This window comes from Rhipicephalus sanguineus, chromosome 10 (genome assembly GCF_013339695.2).
Source record: "Rhipicephalus sanguineus isolate Rsan-2018 chromosome 10, BIME_Rsan_1.4, whole genome shotgun sequence".
NCBI classification, from domain to species: Eukaryota; Metazoa; Arthropoda; class Arachnida; order Ixodida; family Ixodidae; genus Rhipicephalus; species Rhipicephalus sanguineus.
This window is the reverse complement of record NC_051185.1, coordinates 141,840,005-141,863,405: the sequence shown is the minus strand read 5'-3', so window position 1 is coordinate 141,863,405 and position 23,401 is coordinate 141,840,005. Positions and strand designations below refer to the sequence as shown.

At 46.9% G+C, this 23,401-nt stretch overlaps 1 protein-coding gene across 1 annotated transcript; it reads left to right on the top strand.

Annotated features, from left to right (window-relative positions):
- Positions 1 to 447: 447 nt before the first annotated feature.
- On the top strand, positions 448 to 7,169 carry LOC119372513 (acyl-coenzyme A thioesterase 13). Its single transcript, XM_037642990.2, has 3 exons — positions 448 to 560; positions 939 to 1,120; positions 6,843 to 7,169. Exons 1-3 carry the CDS (start codon positions 462 to 464, stop codon positions 7,060 to 7,062), a joined length of 501 nt encoding a protein of 166 aa, XP_037498918.1. The 5' UTR covers positions 448 to 461; the 3' UTR covers positions 7,063 to 7,169.
- The last annotated feature ends 16,232 nt before the right edge of the window (positions 7,170 to 23,401 follow it).

Below are 23,401 nucleotides of genomic sequence, written 5' to 3'. Positions count from 1 at the left end.
TCGCGGCAAAAATCAGCTGATTTGGCGGTATTTTCCGGGAGTAAATTTTCGCGCGCTTGATGTCCGCCGCAAGCAGCCTTGGTGAGCTTATGTGAGCAATAATTCCTTATTAATCAGTAGAAACTCAGTTGTGTGGACAATATGGCGATCATGACGTGCTTCCAGAGCTTTGCTGACGGTCTGCTCTCCGACCATCTATCTCTTCCTTCATGTCTCCGACGCATTCAGCCCGCATAAACATAGCCTTCGAGATTGGGTCTTTATCACTGGGTGGTAGTTGATTTGGGCATTGCCTAGAAGGCAGGCTTGCGTATCCAAAAAAAAATTCGGGGTTAGCTATTTCTTTTAGAAGCCTGAATTTGTCTTTCACTCTCTGAGAAACCTCACTCAAAAAGCGAAACCAAACACGCCCCTAGCGGCAATCCTCCGCAGCTGCTCAGTACCCACAGCAACCGAAACCAATGGCAGTAAACAACATGGCAGCGTACACGCTGGACGGAGTGCGGCAGCTCTTGCAGCGGGTCGTAAGCAGCGGAACGTTCACGAGGCACTTCGAAGCGGTGAATACGTTTGCACATTTTACGAGACAGCTCTGCTCTCTTCGAGTTCATACAGCAGTGCGTTGACCATGGTACAATAACCACGGGGCCGCTCGTGCACTTAGTTCGATCGACTCGCGATGGATCGAGCACTGCTACATTACTGCACTACACTCAAATTTATGCCAATAAGTTCACTGCAGATCGGCCTATAGCCGGTGTGACGTAGTGTCGCGCGCGTACTAATCTTTCAGGAAGGAAATACGTTCAACAGTGCTGATCTTTCACGAACAAAATGCGCTCAACAGTTCTAATCTTTCAGGAAGGAAATGTGTTCAACAATACTGATCTTTCAGGAAGAAAATGTGTTCAACTTTGGTGTCCCTTCTGTTTTGACAGGTCCGTATCGTTTCGGCAGGGGATGGAAAATGCACCGCAGAAGTCACGGTCAACGAGAACATCCTCAATAACCTTGGAACTATGCAGGGGAGCTTCTCGGCCAGCCTAGTCGACGTGATTAGCACCTACGCGCTCCTGACGCTACGCGACGTGCGCAACGTCAGCGTAGACATGAACATGAGGTACACTTTCGACGATTTGCATATAGCGGCACAAAACGCGATGTATCTTGCTGGCACGCAGCCGAGACAAAAAAAAAAAAAGAAAAAAACGGGTTCCGTTTCAGCCAGCTGGGTTATTTAACAGGGAAATTTCCAGCTGGAAATGCTTTCGGTTTGATAATTCAGCTCGAAGTGGATGAATATTCACAGGCGCTCTGTCACGTTGGAATTCGGCCATATTCCAGCTACAGGTTCATCCATTTCGATCTGAGTTATAGTGATATAGCTGAGTTACCAAACATGAAGTATTTCCAGCTGGAAAAATTTCCGGTTCAGTCATCTAGCTGGAAATGTAGCTTTTTCCATCTGGGAGTAGACGGACATCCAGAAGCGTAACCACGGGCTACATGGCACACCGGGCACGGGCCTGCCGAAATTTTAAACTACAAAGGATACTTAGCATAAAATTTAAACAACACACCACTTTGGGTAAAGGGTGTGCCCCCTTCGAAAAGCAAATGTCTACACAGTGAACTGCAAGACATGTAACGCCAATAAAGTCCTCTGATAACCTAGGCTAGCGATTCTTATAATCCGCATTGGAGTAGCGAGAAAGGAGGGGGGGGGTCAACCTTTCCTTCCGTGATTTCTGGAGTTTCTGTGTGTATACACACACACATACATACATAAAAGGGGGGGGGGGGGCGACGTTTCTGGCTTCACCCCTGATCATCCGCATTTCATGCAGCTGACAAGAGCGCTTAAATTCAATACTACAAAAAATGGTATTTTATTCGTTTCAATAAGAATGAATAGCTTCTTTCGGAATTCGTGTTGTCCAGTGTGACTTGCATTGTATAGGTCCCCTCACAGGTCGTTCAGGGAACCCCTCTGTACCGTCATATTGTCTTTTTGGGTAGCAATATTACGTTTACACAATAACCGTAAGAAGCGACGGGAGTACATTATTACGGTTATTATCTGTGGCAGCAACGCTGTCACCTAAGATCCAACTCGCCGCCCGAAAGTGTCACGATTCTGTCAAACTGTTAATCCCCGTCATTACGTATAATTGTTCGTTCGTGCCTATCCCGCAAAATCACTTGCCACTAAATAGGTAAATATATAATTATGGTTACAAATAGACAAATCCTGTTATATACACTCTCACATTGTTATATAGTCAGCGACTCAGCCACGGGAAGCATACTAGACACATCTGGCGAGGAATGAACGTTTATTCTGCGGCTTAAGGTGGGAGAGATAGAAAGGAAAGAGACCAGAAATGGCTATCGCTTTTGAGCCATCCACAAAAACGAGGAGGAGGGACAGGGGGGACATTGCAAGAGACATGATTACTCTCATGCGACGTACGTCTACAGTCTGCGATTGATGTTTTACTCAGTTTTATTTTATTGTTGGAGTTTAACGTCCCAAAACCATGATATGATTACGAGGGACGCCGTAGTGGAGGGCTCCGGAAATTTCGACCGCCAGGGGTTGCAGAAGGGTGTCTTGAAGGGCCAGTTGGTACATGATACTGCGAGGAAACAGCGCGAAAACGGGACTAAGTCGAAGGAACAAACAACACAAGCGCTGACGAACAAGTGTGCGCAAGTTTATTGCAACGGAAAATATGTACACCGAAAATAAGAACTAAAGAGAAGAAAAAGACATGTAACTGTCACATGGTCACAGTGATGAAACTACAAAGAATGTCCGCCACGAGTCCGCTGCTTGAACGGACGTCTTGGGGAACATGCGTGCAATATCAGGTCTCCAACAAGCAGCACCTTGGCAGCACACTGTTATTCGGCTAACGTTCTTCAGCACATTGTTCTTCGATAATGCGACGCTGTGTCCGAACAGTGTCGCGGCAGTAAATGTCATAGGCTCCCTGCGCTGGCACGCTACATAGCTCGATCTCTGTCGTTTATCAGAACGTCGGGTTCATTTGCCACCACAGTGTCGCCTACATCGACCGCCAGGGGGGATGAGGAAAAGGAGGCGACGTTAAAAATGGCACGCACATACGCTTCATAAATTATAGTCCATAGCATGCCTCCATGGTCCATAGCATGCGGGGCACGCGCACTTTGACACGGTCATGTCGCGACCACATTTCCCGTGACAAAAAAAGAAAAAAGTCACAGTTTCGCCGCAGGGGCGAAGCATTGGATGCAAAAGCAACAAATTGGACGTTATACCAAGTAAGGCAAGCAGCTAGCTTCTGTCGCATCCAGGGCTTAAAGTCTCCCTTCATTGGAGGACCCCCCCTGATAGGGCAGCGACACACACACACACACACACACACACACACACACACACACACACACCACACACACACACACACACACACACACACACCACACACACACACACACCCACACACACACACACACACACACACACACACATATATATATATATATATATATATATATATATATATATATATATATATATAATATATATATATATATAACCCACGGCCGAAACGTCGATTTAAACTGTGCTACGTACGTCGTGTCTCAAATACCTTCCTACAGTATCAGGGCCTGCGGGATGCTGCTTATAACCCTTTTATATATATATATATATATATATATATATATATATATATATATATATATATATTATATATATATATATATATATATATATATATATATATATATATATATATATATCTGTGTGTGTGTGTCAAATAACATTAGTTGACTCGCTGCATTGAGCGCCTCAGGCACGAAAATGCTTTGCTTTATTTTCACGCCTACCTGTATAAAAGTAGGCAAAAAAGCACGCAAAATACATGCGTCTTTGGCATTGCACCAGACTTGTAATGCACAACTAAACTAATGAAAATTGACTAAAGAGACCGAGGTGAACCTTCACTGATTTACGAGCAGGTAGCTTGACGCTCAGCTGCCTTGTGAAGTAACATTCTGTGCCAAGAAGCTTAGTCGAGCAGGGTGGTGGCCAGTGGTGTGCCGCGTGTATCGGTGAATTGCATTCAGAAGTACGACGATATCGTTTTTTTTCTATTTTACTGACGGTCCATCAACCGAATAATCGCGATTAAATCATTATTCGGAAAATTGGAGATTTATAATTTCCCCGCATGAAGCACTAGTACCAAGAAATCGGCTAAAACGCTTGTAAAATGGGTGCCGCAGTGGTACAGTTGACCTGGTCGCATCCAACCTGACGTAACTCAACAAGACTCCAATGTAAGGAAACACGACCTCTACAGAGAGCGAAGCGACCTTCGCGCTGTTTAGCACTTCATAACAAACCGAGCGGCGAGACGAGCACGTACAAAGGTTTGAGTACAGTTGAAACTTGATTTAATGGAGTGATGGGAACGCTCGAATCATTTCGTTAGATCCGGAATTTCGTAAAATCGAGAAAGAGATTTACCGGTCCTTCGAAATCTGAAATTGTAACGTAGCGGCACCCAGAAGCTACCATGGCATTGTTTCTGTCGGCAACCAATGCATGCGGGTCTGAAAAATCCGCGAGGGCGGCCTGAGGGTGGCCCAGACATAAGGGAAACCATTTCCGGGCGATGCAGGCCAAGTAGATGGTCACGTTTAGTTACGACTGAGTATGCGACGACGAATGCAGTGACTGTGTCAGCAGGACGAGAAAGAAAGATGGAAGGCGATGATCAGTGCTATATCCGTCGCATAAACCATGAAATAACCAAGGCAACCACCGCCGCCTCTAGCACATCCGGTGCATAAGAACGCTAACGGCTGCCGAGTCCGTTGCTCCGTGCGTTGGCGCGTCGTGCAGCCTCGTCCAAACAAAGCTACAGGGCCCAGTGGCGTAGCCAGGGGGGGGGGGGGACACACCGGGCCCATGCCCCCCCTCCCGATTTTTTTTTTTTTTGCCAAGGCATACATAGCTCAAAATGACTCGATCACATTTGCCTGCCTGACCCCCACTACAGATCAAAGAGGTGTCCCCCCCCCCCCCCCCCGAAAAAAATTTCTGGCTACGCCCCTGATAGGGCCGTAACTATGGCACCTAGATGTTCTAACGCGATAGCGTTAATGCTCACGCTCGAAGAAAAACCTGCCTGTTTGAAAATTAGAAGGAAATTACCGCTTTTTCACACAGTTACTTTAGGGAAGACTTCGTTAGATAGGGCTCGGTGGCCAAATTAGTTCGTTAAATCGGGTTGATGGCAACACTAAATCCTATGGGTATTTGCTGGGGAATGGAACTTTCATCGATATATCGGGACCTTCGTAAAATCGGGTTTCGTTAGGTTGAGTTTTAACTATAGCCTGGTGATCATTGACCGCTCCCGGCTTACCAAAGTGCGGAACCATGCAGCCGCCCCTCCGTCCCATCCCCATGGGCCTCTCGCGCGACGAAAGACGACCGGCGCCTTTACTCTCCACTAGATACACGTTCGCTGGCTGCGCTCGCACGCTTTCACTAGCGCATGGAACATGCGACGCGCGGGGAGATGTTATCGATTTGGACTTTATACGGAACATCACGGCCGTGCCGACGGCGACGGCAAAAACGCGCAGATAGTGTCTATATAATTACTTTCGCAACAAAAGGTTCCAGATGACGTAGTGAATGTTTATGATATTGCCCCAGTTATGTTCATTCGGCTTGCTAAGCTGTGCGTTCTGGCACTTCTCTCGCATACGGAAAGTTCCAGCCCAGCGTGCCCTTTTTAATATATTCGGGTCTCGTCTTTGCGCGGCTGCATCGCTCTTTCGACATTCAGAAACCACCTGCGTCGGCTGTAGTTCATGCAACTGGCTTTGCGAGCACTCATTAAAATTTTGTTCTCGTTGTGTTGTAAATTGCGTGGAAAGTCAAACGCTTCATGACGCTTTGACAGCTCCATCAGAACAGAGTGCGGTTATGCTGCTGTTTGTGTGAAGAGAGCCCATGCGCTTCAGGTTCACGAACCCACGGCAGAAACGAAACGTCGGTAACATATGCGTAACGAAATGTATAGATGTAGTAGAAGTATACAAATGCTTTAAAGTGTGTTTGAACCGGTTGGGAATTTGAAGAATTTATTATTATTATTATTTTTACTAAATTTGTTAAGGAGAGGTTGGTGCCTGTATAGGTGTGGCTCCGGCTACTCCTGTTTTGTTACATAACAGTTTTCATCGTGAAGTTGTCAGTAACCATAAAACAGAACAACATTCGTACATGAACGGAAATTCACATTCCTAATTCCAGTGATACAATATCATTGTCCACGCATGAGCAATGTTCACACGTCATAAATTTTCACACACACGGAACGTTCACGCTTTACGGAAGAGTTCATCGAGGTTATCACAGAAGTCACTGGACACCTGCCCGCACTTTGTATATATCAGTATTTTTTTCATGACAGCTGTGTTTGAAACATTTGAAGTTCTAATCTCAAGTTCTGCTCAACTATACTTTGTGTGTTCGTGCGTGCGTTTGTATGCGTGCGTGTATACGTATATATGCATGCAAAATTTAAACATTTCGGGGAGGGGGGAGGTCTGAACCCCCTCCCTCGGCTACGCCAGTGCCATGGCTCCACCATAAACCGTTCGAATGCAGTGATATATGTACACTAATTATTTAATAACTATTTACTAATTCATTAATTCAAGGTATATGCTGTTGACCGTGTATAATGAAAGAACATGTGGCGATCACGCAAACTGTCTAAAAACCGTCCGGGCATTCTCTCTGATTCGACGACCTCGTCCATGCTGTGCAGCTACGTCGACAAGGCAGTGCTCGGGGACATGGTGTTGGTGGAGGCGACGACCACAAAGGTGGGCAGAAGCACAGCCTTCCTCACCGTGGACATCCGCAACAAGAAGACGGGCAGACTGCTTGTCAAAGGCCTGCACACCAAGCATCTGCTCAACAACATGGACTACCTGGGGAACAAGCTGGAAAGCGGCGCCACGCCGGCCGCCTCTTCTAAGGCGTGATGGACACCTCGCCCGCCCCTGCTGTTCGACTTGTTTATATTTCGATATAGCCGCAATGTTGTTTGGTACAGAAATAAATTTGGCAAAAAAGACTATCGTCAGTGTCAGCGGTAGCCTGATGCATGATCTTCTAACCTCTTGCATATCCGCGTACCATCAGCCAATCACGACGGCAGGCACATCAAGTGTATTTAATCAATGCATTAGACGCGGTACAAATTCGTGCCGCCAGATTCATTCACTCATCTTACTCGTACACGATATCAGTATTTTATCTTTGAAAGCAAAATCTGGACTGCCACCCCTTTCTTTGCGTCGCCGCACTGCAACTCTCGTGCTTTATCACAAATTCTTTCACTCTTCACTCAATCATCCACCTTATATAACAGCCGCAGCACGCATATCTCATCGAACCAGCCATCCATTTCAGGTTGCCCGCCCATCACAAGAGGCGATCAGAGGCCTGGATATGGGAACAGTTAGAAATAACAGGTGATGGACAGTACCCTAGTAGTAATTACCTACGAATCGCTGATGGCATTGCATTGCTGAGTAACTCAGTGCACGAATTGCAAAGCATGATTACTAGACTTGGACAGGCAGAAACCGAACAGTCATGACCAGGATTTGGGGACGTGTGCGCGTAGCGCCATCTCTCGTCGATGGCAGCGGTGGCCTGCGTAACTGAATGGGAAATAGGCGAAAAAAAATCATATCTGACGAAAAAAGCAAGTTATCAGAAACGACTCCCGGTTCTATACAGCAGAGACTTATTTGAACATTCTCCAGATGTTAAAGGAGTCCTGACACAAAAATTTTCGTCCCGCGTTTTCTTGCTGCAATGTGTTGCTGGGGGCCTGTTAGTCATAACACAGCACATCGTTTGCTGCAGCGCGCGACAGATAATTAATTACAAGCTCCTCATTACCGACACAGCCTCAGTTTCGGTTTGACAGAGCTCCAAAAACGGCAAGCCGCCGGGTGCAACTATCACCACCTAGCGAGTGAAATGCTCGGTCACGTGAGCACACAGAACAGTGACGCATTTCCGCGCGGTCTGTCGTCGTTGGGCTCATCATCGTCTGATGGCGACGATTTTTTTGCGGCGGGGATCGAAGGAATTTTTGACGTGGCGAATCACTTCAGGTTTGACCCGCTGGCGAGGAGCGATTCGTCGGGAAGCGCGTCAAAACAGAAATGGCGGCTACGACGTCATCGTAACTTGTACCGGCTGCAACGGTTACGTAGGGGGAAGTAGGGGGGTCACCTCGGGTCACCTCCGAGGGTGTCAATGCACTAGGTGCGGCCTATAATGCTGGATCGCGCTCGCGAACTTCAAAATTCATATAAAATACCTTCCAAGCTTTATTCGCTGTCGATATTTTGCAGATGGTACACGCACGTACACGGGAATCGATCCAGCAGGCTATCTCGGCCGCGAAATTTTGTGTCAGTACCCCTTTAAAATTACAGTGTTGCGCTCCAAACCACGTCGCTTCCCAGAGTGTTTAATATGTGTTTCTCTAATGGCCGGTGTTCAAATGTCCGGGAAGCCACACGCTTAGAAGTGCGATACCGCAATTTTACCACAATGCTCCAGTAGGTCTCTGCTGTATAGGAGACGGAGTTGTTTTTGATAGCTAGCTTTTTTCAAGAGATGTGATTGTTTTCCCCCTATTTCCCATTCAGTTATGGCAGGACGCCTTTGCTGCCGCCAAGAGATGGCGCGCCACGTACAGGTGTCCCCAAATCCTGGGAATGTAGGTCCGAAAATTAATACGCAGAAAACTGAAATATTGCTCAACAATCTCTGAATAGAACGACACTTCGCGAAAGCTTGGTGGAGATGCAGCAACACCACATGGTGGAGGCGTGTGCCTTGGAATGGGCGTAATCAGGCTGGCGGTGATGACGACGTCTTGTTTAACTTCTACTCATTTACTCATCTATTGCGGGGGATTGGCTAAGACGAGGCAAACACGGATCGCCAGGTTTGCCTGCTGCGGCGGGAAAGATAACTCTTTATCGACATGCAGATAGTTCTGCCTACATGATTGGCATGAGGATGAGTATCGGAGACAGAAGAACGGAAATAGTGGCCGTACTATATAAATGTAATGATACCGATATTTATATACTTGGACAGGGGGTACCGCTGGAGCCAGCGTCTAGAAAAGCAGAATTGCATGTCAAGGCATCGCACTTGCTCTCATCTCCTCCTCCCCTTCTGGCGTTGGAGGAGGGAGTTGAAGGCTATAGCACATGCACGCGTTGCTAAGGAAAACAGTTGCCGTCTTGACAAAGGCAAGTCTGCTTCTCGAAACGTTGGCTTCAGAGACACCTCTTGTTCAAGGATTATTAATCTATTCAAGCGCCCATCTTCCCCTGAACTTCTGCTTTTGTTGGATTTACAGCGATGAAAAGGAACACAACTAGTACACAGTTTCCTACCAGTATACCGTTCAGTTTCCCACCAGCGCCTGTACCTACACTTACGAAATGGGCACATGTATACTGACAGGAAACTGGTATGGTTATCCATCGGCAATTATTCGCTCTGCATCGTAGAAATAGCCCCGCTGACGCTTAGCGGATTCAAAACGGTAGGAAAACATGAACTCGTCAGCAGTCCAGGAGAGCGACAGACGTTTATTAGAGATTTAGCAAGAAAGAAAAAAGAACGAGGTTCATACAACTGCATTCATTATAGTCGCTGGTAAAAATCACTATATATACAGGCTTGGATGGACAAAGAACACGCTAGAATGACGTATATAGTCAAGAACGCCAGATTGCGGTATAGGCGTATATATGAAGCGAGACTTGAAGAAACATGCTAGGTGACAATTTGTCGCCATCCTGTTTGAGAAGAGTCGCCAGCAAACATAGATCATAATTATGATGCAACGAAGTAACTTTGCTCTATATAATAATCTAAATAATGTTACATACTAATAATGTTACACAAGGGTGCCACACTTTCGCATAATGCTAGAATTATCAGTGGCAGCGTGGCAGCTAACTGATATATTGTGCGTAGGTAAATAAAAAAAAAAACATGGCTGATCCCTCCGTCATATAGGAATCGGTATAACACGTAAGCGAAACGTGTCCTGACAGAAGTAGTTGAATGTTTATTGTACATTGACATACGAGAGCTTGCACATTGTATATTGGCGTTTGGCAGATGTAGCATCGCTTGATGTGTACGCAACCACGCTGACGCCTGGTGGCACATCTCCATCCCTACGACTAACGTTCATGATCATGATTAAACCTTTGTGGTAGCTCCATTATTTAACATACACCTGGACGCAGCATATGGTGAATCCCGCGCAAAGATGGCATAAACATGCACATAATAAACACTGGCACTCGATATTCACTCTTTCAAAAGCCCCGTCATTTGAGGAGAGAAATGGCAAGGTGTGCGCTCCCTAGTATTATTAGTCAGTATTATTAAGCAGTAGGCGGCGGAGAAACATCGTTGGTCCATTTGGAAGCTGCCCTACGCTGGCGAGGAGGCGTCACACGCTGACGCGAAAGGCGAGTCACGGTAAGTGCGTCGTCACGGAATCGAAGCACCTCGCACGTCGCATTTCACTCACCATAGAGTTTATTGCAGCGAAAGCCTCCGCTGCGATGAGACTACCGAAATGCCCGCAGTCGGCGCTCGTTATTGTCATGATGCATGACTCGTGGCATCCGAGATTGGCTCCGGCAACGCGCCGTTTGCTGGTGTTGCTCAGGCCGTTCCATTTGCACGGGTATAGAGTGTAAACAGAGAAAACGGTGCGACAGCCAGAAGAGCGTCGCTGATTGGGCGCTGAGCCATCCCGAAGAATGTTAAAGATTTACCAAAAATATCACACCACGGCCGGGCTAGAAACGCGGAGGGAAACGAGACGCGCGTCGTGTCTCCCCTCTATCATGACCGTGATTTCTCGCAGGGCGAGCGGGGAACGCGTGTAACAGCCTCCATGGTGACAGCCAGGCGAGCGTCGGAGAGCTATTTTTTAATATGGATAGACGCTATGAGTGAGATTTTAAGGTCCCTTTATTTTTCAAAGGTAGCGCGAACCATTGTAAAAAAAGGAAATGGAGAATCTCCTCCCCACCCTCTACGTCTCCCCTCACTTCGCTCTTTTGTGCTCCCCTATTGGACCAGGCTCTACACGTGACCAGTAATCCCCGATGACTCGTCCGCCGCTTTCGCTCTCGCCGGAAAACGAAGCCATTATCGGGCGTAGAAACACCGCCGCACGTGTGCGCTGTACGCCAGCGCAGGCTTTTTACAGTTTGCAAGGCTTTTTAGAGTTTGCAAGATTTAGTTTTTTACAGTTTGCGTCGGCTACAACAAGATGCCAACTTGCTGCGCCGTTGGCTGCTCGAATATTGCCAAGGTTGACAAGCTTTTTTCTGTCCCTCGTGTAAAGGAAAACCTCAAACGACGAGCGATATGGCTCCGTCGTAACGGGAGAAAGAACTTTGATTGCCACCGAGGGAAGCTTTGTGAGGCAAGTCGATCAGTACTAAACCCTTTCGCGTATATTTGCCATTCGAAATCTTTTAGATGAAACTGAAACTCGATACTGACGCATGAGTTAGACACGTACAAAAGAAGCAGCATGACATTTGCCAAAGTACATAAATAGAGGGTGGTGATGAGATGTGTAGGATAAAAAAAGAGACATGGCACGTACGTAGCATCGATTGATGAGCGTAATTTACTTAGCAATATTCTGCGAAACTGTCCGTCTGCAAACTATAATTTTAAACGCGTGTTTGTTCTCTAACCCTCTGATTATTTTTTCTCTTGAACTATTTGTTTATTTGAAGCGGGTGTAAGCGTTTTTTATTCTTTGTGTTGTCGGTTTTTACATTTTTTTTAATTTATCCGCATTTCTCAGTGATTTCCCACTGATTTCTCAGTGATGTAGCTTGCTTTTCGGAAATGCGTCTAGTAGGCAAGCACCACGGTATCTGAAAAGAAAAACGGCAGCAGTAAAGACTTCCTAGGATTGCGTTTCACATGTTCTGCCTCTTGTTTTACTGGTGTGAGCGACGCATCCCGCACTTATGAACTCAATTAGAATGCGCAAATGCTAGGTTTTTCACGTTGTCAAAACAGGTCCCAGGTCCAGAAAGTTGTTCGCGCGTAAGGTGCCGCAATGGGATTTCTTATATATGCCGGCACCAGTGTGCAATTTGTTGCTTACAAAACGCGAGATGATTGCTGAGGTACCGAAAAACCAAAAAGTGTTTTTACTACGCATCTTACGTACGAACAGCTTTGTGAATCTGCGCCGAGAATTGTCGCGTTTCAAGCAAGCGCTTCGACGCGCCGCATGCGGGCCGGGCGCGCCTTACGAGTCGCACGCTAATGGCGGCCGAGAGTGACGGACGAGGAGGAAACGGCGCTGAGAGGAGGAGTTTGCGCTACCTGTGAAAAATACAGGGGCCCAACGAGGCTTTGGCTAAAGCCGCCACCTCGCGGTGTGTTAAGGCATTGACAAAATTACACTCCTCCTTTTGGAAACGCGCCGAATGGGACACCCGTAGCAACAGCGCGTTGCCGGAGCTAATCGTGGAGGCCACGCATTGCTTCACTCTACCGCTTCCAGACGGCGACACCACCCCGCGAACCAAGAGCACTGAGAGAGGAAAGTGTGAGAGATAAAAGGCGTGTTCTTGTAGCTTCCTTCACGTGTTTGACGATACAGGAAGCTTGCCTGTGAAGCTTGCCTCTTCGGCGGGGGGCCCACTTGCTGAAAACCTTGACTATTTGAGAAAAACACCTATTTTCATTATTTATTTTTGGTAAGAACACATACTTCAGCAAAATTTCAAAGGGGGAAAGGGCGGGTCCCTAGCCCCCCTCCCCCTTACTGGCTACGGGCCTGCTAATTACTATGCCTAAGGGCAGGCTTTCGAAATAAAAAAAAAACTATGAGCTTTCTTAAAACCCTGTCGCATATGACATGGTGTAGTAATACGAAGTGCCTTATCAACCTACTCAAAAGCATTAAAAGAATAAGTATACGTGTTTAGACTATGGCGCCCCAGCTTGCTAGTCGGCTACACCAAAAATTTCGAAGATACCTGGGGCCGAAATTGCAGAACTTCTCTATAGTCGGATACAACTTAAGAAGTCAGGAGAAGCCCCGCCCAGACGACCGAAGCGCGGCAGCCGATCGCCTCCGTGACTAAAGAAATAGTCCCGCTCATGCACGCGCAGATGTTCTCCGAAGGTGGAACCACCGGCCGTCCCGCTCATGTCGTCAGTCCCGAGTGCGCACCCATTGGTGCAGGCTTGTGCTCATCCGCCTTTGAGGAGGAAATGCCGCTGACTTCTAAAGTTGTGTCCGACTATATATAGTTACTTTTCACGAAATCGCATCACATTACAGAGGTGATAGGCAGAGATTTCCCTTTCCCCATCATAAGCTGAACAGATCACAAGCTAGCACGTTCCACATGCTCAAGACGGGGTCCTACCCCTCCGTTCTGAGCATTCTCCACCCCGACGTTGATCCACTCTGCCTAGATTGTGGCGCTGAATTTTGCTTATTTATTAAGGATTTTAACCAAGAAGAACACTAGAGGAAGGCCATCACAGACCCCAGACAAGACGTCCAGCTCCTGGCTATTCAGAGGGCCCGTGAACGAGTGGAGAGGTCTCTCTGTTCCGACATGGGACTAGTCAACGGCCGAGTAGGGGCCTACCTAGTAGGACCTCCTGCCTAGCTTCTCAGGACCTCAATAAAGTTGTTTGCTACTACTACTACTCTTTCATAAGCGCCCTTTCTTATTGGCGAGCCGGCTTCTCTATTGGTAAGTCCAGCATTAGGATTGACTGAAATATTCTCTTACGAACACTTTCAGCGTAAGATGTTTTTGTGGTTACGAGCGCCGATTCTGTTCACCGTTAGGCATATCCAGCTGGCCACACGGTCTTTCAGAACCGGTCCTACATAAAATCCGTACGTGTAATTGAACGAGTGGACAATCTATCTGCCGAGGTCGCATGCCAGTTTCACGTGTGTTCTAAGAGCGCATTCTAAACGGAAACATATATTCAGCGCTAAATTACATACCACTAATGTATACAATACTCAATAATAACCGACCACCACGATATGATTATGAGAGACGCCGTAGTGGAGGGCTCCGGAGATTCCGAGAACCTAGGGTTCTTTTATAGTGCTTCTAGATCTAAGCACACGGGCCTCTAGCATTTTGCCCTCACCGAAATGCGGTCACCGGGACCGGGATTCGATCCCGCGAGCTTTGAGCCAGCAGTCGAGCACCATGACCATGGACCACCGCGGCGGGTAGCAAGATACACAAAAAATTATGTTGGGCGAGTTGGTTTCTAGCTTCCACATTTACAACGCGAGACGAAACCACAGAGACGAAGTGTGTCTACAGCGCTCCGTGTGTCTTGTGTGCCCTCTGTGGTGTCGTGTCCTGCTGTATATATAGAAATGTAGCTAGAGAAACTCTACTCACTGTGTGCAAGGAAAGTTATGTTAGAGAAATGAGTGTTCCAGTCTTTTAGACTCCTCTGATGTCTGCAGCGAGGCTGTTGCCACTGTGGCAGCTATTTGAATGCGACACGTCGTTTGTACAAACAACGAAGCACGTACGCTCGAAACCGAAACACATTCCAAAATGCATTTGTGGGATTACATTTGAAGTGCCCATGCCGCAAATTCCGCGCAGACGCGTCATAGCCACACGCTGGCGTCTCTTATGCAGCTGCCGGCCCATTGTTTTCAGAATGCAATGTCATGCATCTTGATACGAGTAAGATGACGGCAGATCCTTATGCGTCATTGTCGTCCGTAAAAGAACGCACAAGAGAAAAGTCCCACAAGTATACCCTATATACGCAGCAGGCCCGTAGCCAGGGGGCGTGCCCGAGGGGCCCGGCGCAACCCCCCCCCCCCCACTCTCCAAAATTCTGACGGAGTGGGGGTGTTCTACTGAAAATAAATAATTAAAATAGGTGTTTTTCTGAAATAGCCACTGCCTTCAGCAAGCACCCCCCACCCCCTCAGAAAAAAATTCAAATGACGTCGTGAGGTCGTAGAGGAATTCAAATGGCCGCAAAAACGCAAAGATCTTGTTACTAGAAAACTTTATTCGATGACATACGCTGCTTGTGCATGTGAGCAATATATATTTTTAACGTGCTTGTGTTAGGACAGAGAGGCATCGAGGGTAACGGGCTTGCAGATAAAACCGCTACATATTGTTCTTTCAGCTCCCTGCAAACTTGCTAGCCTATGCCCACGTGTGGCTCGTGGAAAGACTAGCAATCCGGTTTGCACTACGAAACACGAGCGTTGCTTCACTAAATGTGCCACACATGTTGTGTATAACATTCCGTTGACCTGCGATAAAGTATACATCGGCCAAACCGGCCGATGTATTAATACTAGGTTGCGTGAGCATCGCGCTTCTCTGAGTTCGAAGGATGGGGCGAATCTTGCACGTCACTGTCGGGAATGCGGTTGCTACCCGCTTTTCAGTAATGTCACTTATCTGGGAAGAGGAAAGGGCAAAGAAGAAAGGGAAATTGTGGAGGCATACTACATTAGGAAAAGCGGAGATAGATGTATATGCACACCGTCAATTTGCCTCATTGACAAGGAATTTAGTGTGTTGCAACGATGGCAAGAAAGATGATTGCGTAATCTTTCACCGGGTGACGTTGTAGGTGATACAGACGTGCTGCACATGCGTTGTGAGGTGTCTTGGTTGAATGTTTTTCTTAAATAAATCACAGTTGTTAGTTCCAGCGCTGTGTGTGTCTGCTTTTCTCGTGTCCCGTTCTTTTGCTGGCTTTCGTCAAGTATCATGAACCAACTGGCCCAGATCTCAACTCTTCTACAACCACGGAAACTAACTATACAAACACTGCTGTTTCTACCACGGTCCTCAACGCCTTTCCTGCGCAGATATCTTAGAATTTATTGGCAACAGTCGTGATATGCTGAAACCTTGAACAAGCTCCATTTAATCGAACCCGGACGCCTGGGTAGTTGGTCAACGTTGACGAAGGCATGACGAAAGGCGTTGTCTTCAGTCGTTTGATACTTGGACGTACACAGAGCGGACACAATTATTTGACCGGTGAGGGACCTTCTGTGCTAAGTACCCGCGTGAAGCGCTGACCGTCGTCCACGTTTTGTTACACTGTCGCGGAAAGGAAGCTGAAAGAAACACGAATCTTTCTTAGGCTAGCAATGAAATACGTATTCCACTCAATTCAGCAATCTTTAGAAAGCAAAGTTCTAGAATTTTTTAAAACAATGTTCCAAGCTTTAGGTGATACATCAAGTTAACTCGCGCGTCAAGTGATTATCATTATGATAACTGCCTCCCGGTACTTGACTTCGGGGGCCCGAGTGATGAATTAATGCCATACTTGCAGCTGTGAATAATATTTATATTTTCATTCTTAACCCCGTTTTCAATGTACACCGCACTCTCACTTGTCAGTGACAAGAGCCTTACGATACCCATGGAGTTCCCCTTGGCGAAATTGGGTGCCTGCTACGAAATCGCATGCGATGTCACATGCACAAGCGAACCAAACAGAGTACTGCGATAATGATGAAACTGTCCGCATTTCATAAACATGCAGAAGTATTGATAGTACCTGTTATTTTTACGTCCCAAAATACAACATGAACGGTCAACAATGAATGCAGTAATTATGTTGAATACTTTTCTTTTTATAAAGGGCCCCTAAACCACTCCGAGTCTAGAGAGGGGTGTCCTCGACCCTTCCTACAAGCGCTATATCCTCTCGCCATTTATGTCTTCGTAAATAACGTGGACAATGTCAGCAATAAGCGTTCAGCTTATCAGGATTTCGCGCTTTTCGGCTACACGATGTTACCTCCGCTTCCGTAGTCGAAAACGCACAAAACGAAGTGAAATCGGTTTACAGCGCACGATAGTCATGCGAGGCAAGGCAGAATGGGCGTGCGACATCATGGCGAAGCAGAACAGGAGACAATTCACAACTGATATCCCTCGTATATGGTCCGATCGAGAGCTTGTTTCTTCATGACGTCACGTGAACAGTCTGCTGGCGTCACGAATTGTGCCGAAAAGACGGGAAACGCCGGGAGGGATAGCCTTGGCTTTCTGTGCTTTCGGAGTTTGTTTAGAGGCCCTTAAACCTCTCGCTCGTGATAACTGGGTTTACAAAAGTTAAACCTCAGCCAATTTTTTCTTTCTCTTTCGGCGCCTTCTTTGTGCTTATTCCGTTGTTACCGTATGTACGTCTTTATGCGAAAACAAACAAACAAACAAACAAACAAACAAACGCTCACAGGGTCCCTTATGCATTCGCCAAAAGACGAGTCGAAGGCAAAAGCCATCTTCTTCTTCTTCTCAGCCGATGCATTGATTCTCCCCCGCCTCCCTCCGAAAGCTTTCTGCACCTAACGTGGTTTTGCAGTGCTTCCAGGATCGGAGGCATTACAAGCATTCTGCAGCTCACATGGTTTTGCATGGCCTCCATGATCGGCCCACTTTTGACCAATTAGGCGACGATGTCATGCGATGACGTCACAAATTTTGGCTATATGTGACGTCATCGCGTGATGATGATTTTTTTTTTCAACGCTTGTGTTGGCGCCGCCGACAGTAAATTTCCGCGTTTGATGAGGCATCTAAGTACTTGAACATGTTTAACTTAGCGCAACGACGACGTGGACACAAGAGAAGAGGAGACAAGTCACAGCGCTAACTCGCAACTGAATATTTATTAGAAAATATGAACGAAAAAAGGACACTTCAACCCTCACACTCATGTGACATACAAAACCAACGAAACGGCAGGTCAGCTGACATCTTGAACAATAAAGAGCCTCAAGCAGACCACTTGTACTCTTTAACACCAGAAAAGTTAAGATACCGTGCTATCTAAAAACCTAACCTCGCTATAATGTAGGCCTAAAAAAACAGATTTGGGAAAACAACCAGCTCTTTTTGTCGTCTTCTGGAGACTCTCAAACAAAGCAACGCACAATCGAGGGCGGCTGACTAAGAAGCCACAGAACCGCAGCCCTGTTCCGTAACGAAGCATTGTTAGATTTTTTTTTTTTTGGCTAGACTTAACTGCCTCATTAGTGTGTATTTAGTTCGTTGTCTCTGAAGACCTTGAAGCTGCCCCAGGATCTCAGGGAGACACTTGTACGCACGTAGAATTGTATCTGTCTTCTCTTCTCTGTTGCCCTTGTTATAGCACAGTTAAAACCATTACGAAATGAACGTCAACTAACTAGCCTAAGTTGGTGCTCTTCTCCAACCACTGCCTTTAAACGCCGAGTGATAGTTAATCAATCCTCATGATGTGTCTGGTACAGCTAACTGAGATGAACGCTGCTCCTAAACATGGCGGTTTGGGTGACTCACGCACGAGTATACTTATTTAGCTCTGTAATGCCCACCCAGTCATAACTGCTACGTTGAATACAGTGCCTCAAGAAGGATAAAAGCGAGCAAAGCTTCATGGAAAGCCGATTGTTGCATTTGTAATACGCCATAACGAAGTTCCACTGATAATTACACATTTTAATCAAAGTGTTGGTAAATAAATCATTTATATACTAATTATGTCATACCCCAAGTAAGTTTTCATTGTTTTTTTCAAGTTCACTCTCCAGGCACAGAAGAGATGGTCAGGATTTTGTTCCGATTTTTCTTCACGTGGAACGGTTTGTGGTTAAGAATGCAATACAGGGTTTCCAGCACTGCTCTCCGATTGAGCTAAAAATGCTGTGAGGTACCAACAACGGGTAAAAGTTATCCGCGATTTAGAAAATTGCTGTCATCACCGGGATTAATGGGAATGACGTGAGGCGGTAGGGAGATTTGTGGCTCTAAGTGCGCAGTTACGACAAAGCACACTTGAGTCTTGTCGAAAGGCAAGCTCTTGGGGTGCATGCTTTGAATAGGGTGGTGATGTAGAAGCGTAGCTTTAGTGAATCTCCGTCTATTGTCTATACGCCTATGTGAATTAGGTATGCACACCCCACCGCCATCACCACTTTGCATGCAGACAGCTTGTAGAAAATTTGAGACATATACAATCGATTCACTCAGCATATTGATGGAGACAGTCGGATACGCTGGGCCAGGTGTCGTTGTCTGCACAGTGCTTGATAAAAAAGAGGTAATGTTTACTGTGCACAACGTTGGATGACTTCTTTTTACTGCGACAGCGAATATATGGACCCGCCAGATGCATTCCAGCCGTAGGCGTCACCGTCGCCGTGATGTTCCGTGTAAAGTATAAATCGATAAAATCACCCCGCGCTTCAATAAGACGTTGTTGTGTGTCGCGTTCTTCGCCTTTCAGTCCGGTTGTTTTGTTGTGGTGCGCTGTTACGCTCAAGTATCGACCCACGCGTCGTATGTCCTATGTGCGAGTGAAAGCGTGCGAAGGCTGCCGACGATCGCTGCTCAAGCAGAGAGGAAACGCGCCGGCAGTCTCCCGTCGCGCGAAAGGCGCATGGAGTTGGAGCCGGAGGGTGGGCTGCGTGCCTCCGGCAGGAAATGCGTACTTTGCCCATGGAGAAAGAAGTATTTGAGGAGGAGAGTCTTCTATGCCGCGGCAGCGGCGCGAGGGCGGCGCGTTAGAGTCACGGAGGAAATGCGGTTTTCGCTGCAGCACGAGAGATGACGCTTCCGGCGTGTGCCATCGTTTACATGCTATATACTGACGCGACGCATAATATTCGTGGTACCGCCTCGTACATTGTAAAATTTCTCAGATTTCTGTCTGTAACATCAATTGGTAGATGTGACAGATATTTTAGCTGGAGCTGCTAGTAGTATCCCCTGAGTAGACGACGCCTGCCAAGTGCACGGGCCGCTCGCATGTGGTGCGCACGCTTGCGTAGGTGGCCTTGGGAGGGAAAGTTCACTATACGAGCGAGCAAGCTGTCGCGCATTCCTTCGCGATTTGCAGGCTTTCTGTCTCTTTAGCGCACTCAGTGACTTCCGCGTTGCGCCGGCGGCGCTGACTTCTCGATCTTTGCGCGCGCACTTTTCACGCCACGACAAAGGAGAGCGCTTTGCTGATTTTCGCCAGTGCTTGTTCAGTATGGGGCGGAAATGTGTGGTGCCGAACTTCAACAGTGAGTACGCATCCTGCAAGGATAAGGTACCTTCAAAGTTCCAAGTGACTCGGTAATGTTGGAAGCGGGGGGCTCGTCACATACCAAGAAAAGATCGAGAACTTACACCTCGTGACTAAGTTTGCGAGAAGCACTTCTCGGTGACTAAGTCCCATTATTCGTTGAAAAAACTCACAGGGTCCCTTATGCATTAGACTAAGACGACTCGAAGGCGACAGTTATCTTCTTCGTTTTCTTCAGTCGATGGGTCTGTCCTGCCAACCCCTCTGTGAAAGCTTTCTGCACCAAACGAGCTTTGCACTGCCTCCAGGATCGGAGGCATCCGTGATCGGCCCATTGATCACAGAGGCTGTGCAAAGCGACGATGTCATGTGATAACGTCATCATATCACGTCACGTCATGTGACGTCACAAATTTTGGCGATATGTGACGTCGTAATAACATCATGCGGTGACGTCATCAACTGATGATTTTTTTTATCACTCATGTTGATGCCGCCGACGCGGGACGCCGCCGATGATCAAATTTCACGTTTTATGAGGCATCTAAGGCTTTCGCCTTAAAAATTATACCTAACCTATCGAGTTCACGTTATCAAAAATTGTACATTTCGCGTTCTACAAGATATAACATCACTCAGGTAATTTTCCTGTATGTGACGCCATTTTCCCCGTTAATTAACCGAAAATTTTGGAGCCGGCGAGGACGCGCAAGAAACACACCCACTTGCGCGAACGGCGAATCGGTGCCAAATGGCCTTGAACCGGCGAGCTTCGTCGAAGAGCGCCACGCGCGTTTTTCCTTCTGCGCTACCGGACTCTCACGACAGAGGGCGCGTCAATGCTGTGCCCGATTCCGTGACTTTATTAGGACGCCATAGCGAGCGCAGTTTCGCCTCCTCAATAATTCTTGCTCCGCGACTTTGACCAACTGGGCGTGGTCACCCGCAGTCGTACGCGCCGTATCTTTAAAGGTGATCAGCAGACGGCTCATACCTATTTACGCACAGTGCTCTCATCGCAAAGTTCGCGCAGAAGCCATAGACAGCACGAAGGACACTTGGATAATTGATGCGGCCGCGTCTATTAAAGGCTGCTAACCTTACTTCGTATAACATTCCAATTTGTTGCTATCGCATTCATTGCTTCACCTTTGCGATGAAACTGTGACTTTTTTATTATAACGGCAAAACACTTATTTGTAGATATGGCGCAAGGTGTACGCAGCTTGTTTTCACAGACGGACAAGGCGTACACATCATGGAGTATCTTTCTTTTTTTTTTTAACACGAAAGTGTTTTATGCCGGGGTCCACTACGACTCCACTGACGTATTTCCGTCACGGATATGACGTTGTAAAATATAAAGACTAACAGATGTCAAAGAGAAAAACTAGGAGAAAAAGTTCCGTCACTGGGAGTCGGACTTACGACCCCTCGCTCCGCAGCGCGCGGCGCGAAACGATTAGGCCACAGACGGCACGTTCTTCGCCATGCTAACGGCGAGCTATTTATATACATCATTTGCCGGTGGCGGTACTCAGAGATCGGTGGTACATCAGCGTGTCTTCGTTATCACTAGCGAGATCACTATCACGCGTCGCGATGATTGCGCGCCTCTACAGGGCGTGGTCGCTCGTGAGCGCGCTTATCTCTTGATGGCGGTGGTTTGTACGTCTTGTGCTCTCACCGCAAGTTGGCGTTGAGAGCACGAAGGTCACTTCGCTCACTGCAGCGGCCGCTTTTGCAAAAGGAGCGCGCTGCTCACACAAAAATAAGTTGTGTGACATGAACATAAAATAAACTGTGACAGTTCGCGCTCATCCTGTGTATGTTCGTTCCGTGCGTCCTTTCTGCTTGAGCAGCGCGTTGCAAGTCTCGAGCTGCTAGCCATTCTTCGCGTGACATTACAATTTGTTGCTATAACATTCATTCCTTCACCGTTGGGGTGAAAGAATGCCCAACAGACGCTCAACTATACGTCTGTGAAGACACGTTTAACTTTCGTGTTATACCGATTCCTATGACAGAGGGATTAGCCATGATTTTTAAACCGAAGCTGCACATTTCAGCCCGCGCATTAACAAAGGACGCAAACATTCAATGCAGCGATTTTCCGAATCTCTCTCACATTCACACATGTTTTACACGTTCATGGGCAGAAAAAAAATCGGCAGATCGCACGCGTTGTGGGAATCGGTTTCATGCGAAGCAGTCAGCGAGTACTTCTATGCTGTATTTTATGGCTTTGAGCCAAGCGTTACGAGGTGGATAGACGTGTTTTTTGTAAGTGTAGTAGCTGTATGCACATCGTGCGCTCACCAGGCACGTCGGCAACACTGGCGTTTAAAGGGTAACTTGTGGTGCGACGAAACGTCAGCCCTCACGTTAGTGTGCATACGTCAGTACTATCGAAACTAAGTGCACTTTATGGTGCAATCATGTGAATATCATACGTAACTTTCGTTAATGTATTCCTCCGGGGTCGAGCAATGCTTCAATATAGCTTGCTGAATTATAGGAATACAAATGTAATGATTATTAGAGTGCTATAAAAGCGGAGCCAACACTGGAGCCACAGACGTTAATCTGACACCTGTATCATATGAGTACATATAGTGTTTATTGCTTTCTTGTAAAATTAGTTGGCCAGCACCACAACCACAATTGACGTTTCATCGACAGTACGCCTGCACAGGCTATTTTTTTAGTCAGTTCATAGACCTGGCGTGGCTCTGTGGTAGAATACCTGATAGCCACGCAGAATGTTTGGGTTCGATCCCTGCTGGGATCCTAATTTTTATTCTTTCCATTCGTCGGGTCAACGCTGCTGATGTCGGTTTTTCTTAAAACTCTCGCATTTAAATTACCAATGTCTGTTCTCGCCGTTCCTAAGTATATAAACTGTCAGTCACCTGTGGCGCATACCCGTACACCGCGGCCCGTGGTAAACGGGCATGTGCCACACGTGTCTGGAGGAAACGGTTTGACGACGTGACCCGGCAGTCATATTCGTCAAATCCTCTTACCCTCCCACGCCAATTTTGGTCTACACCAAGTTAAGGAGGCGATCATGAGAGCACCCAGACGTAGATAGATAGATAGATAGATAGATAGATAGATAGATAGATAGATAGATAGATAGATAGATAGATAGATAGATAGATAGATAGA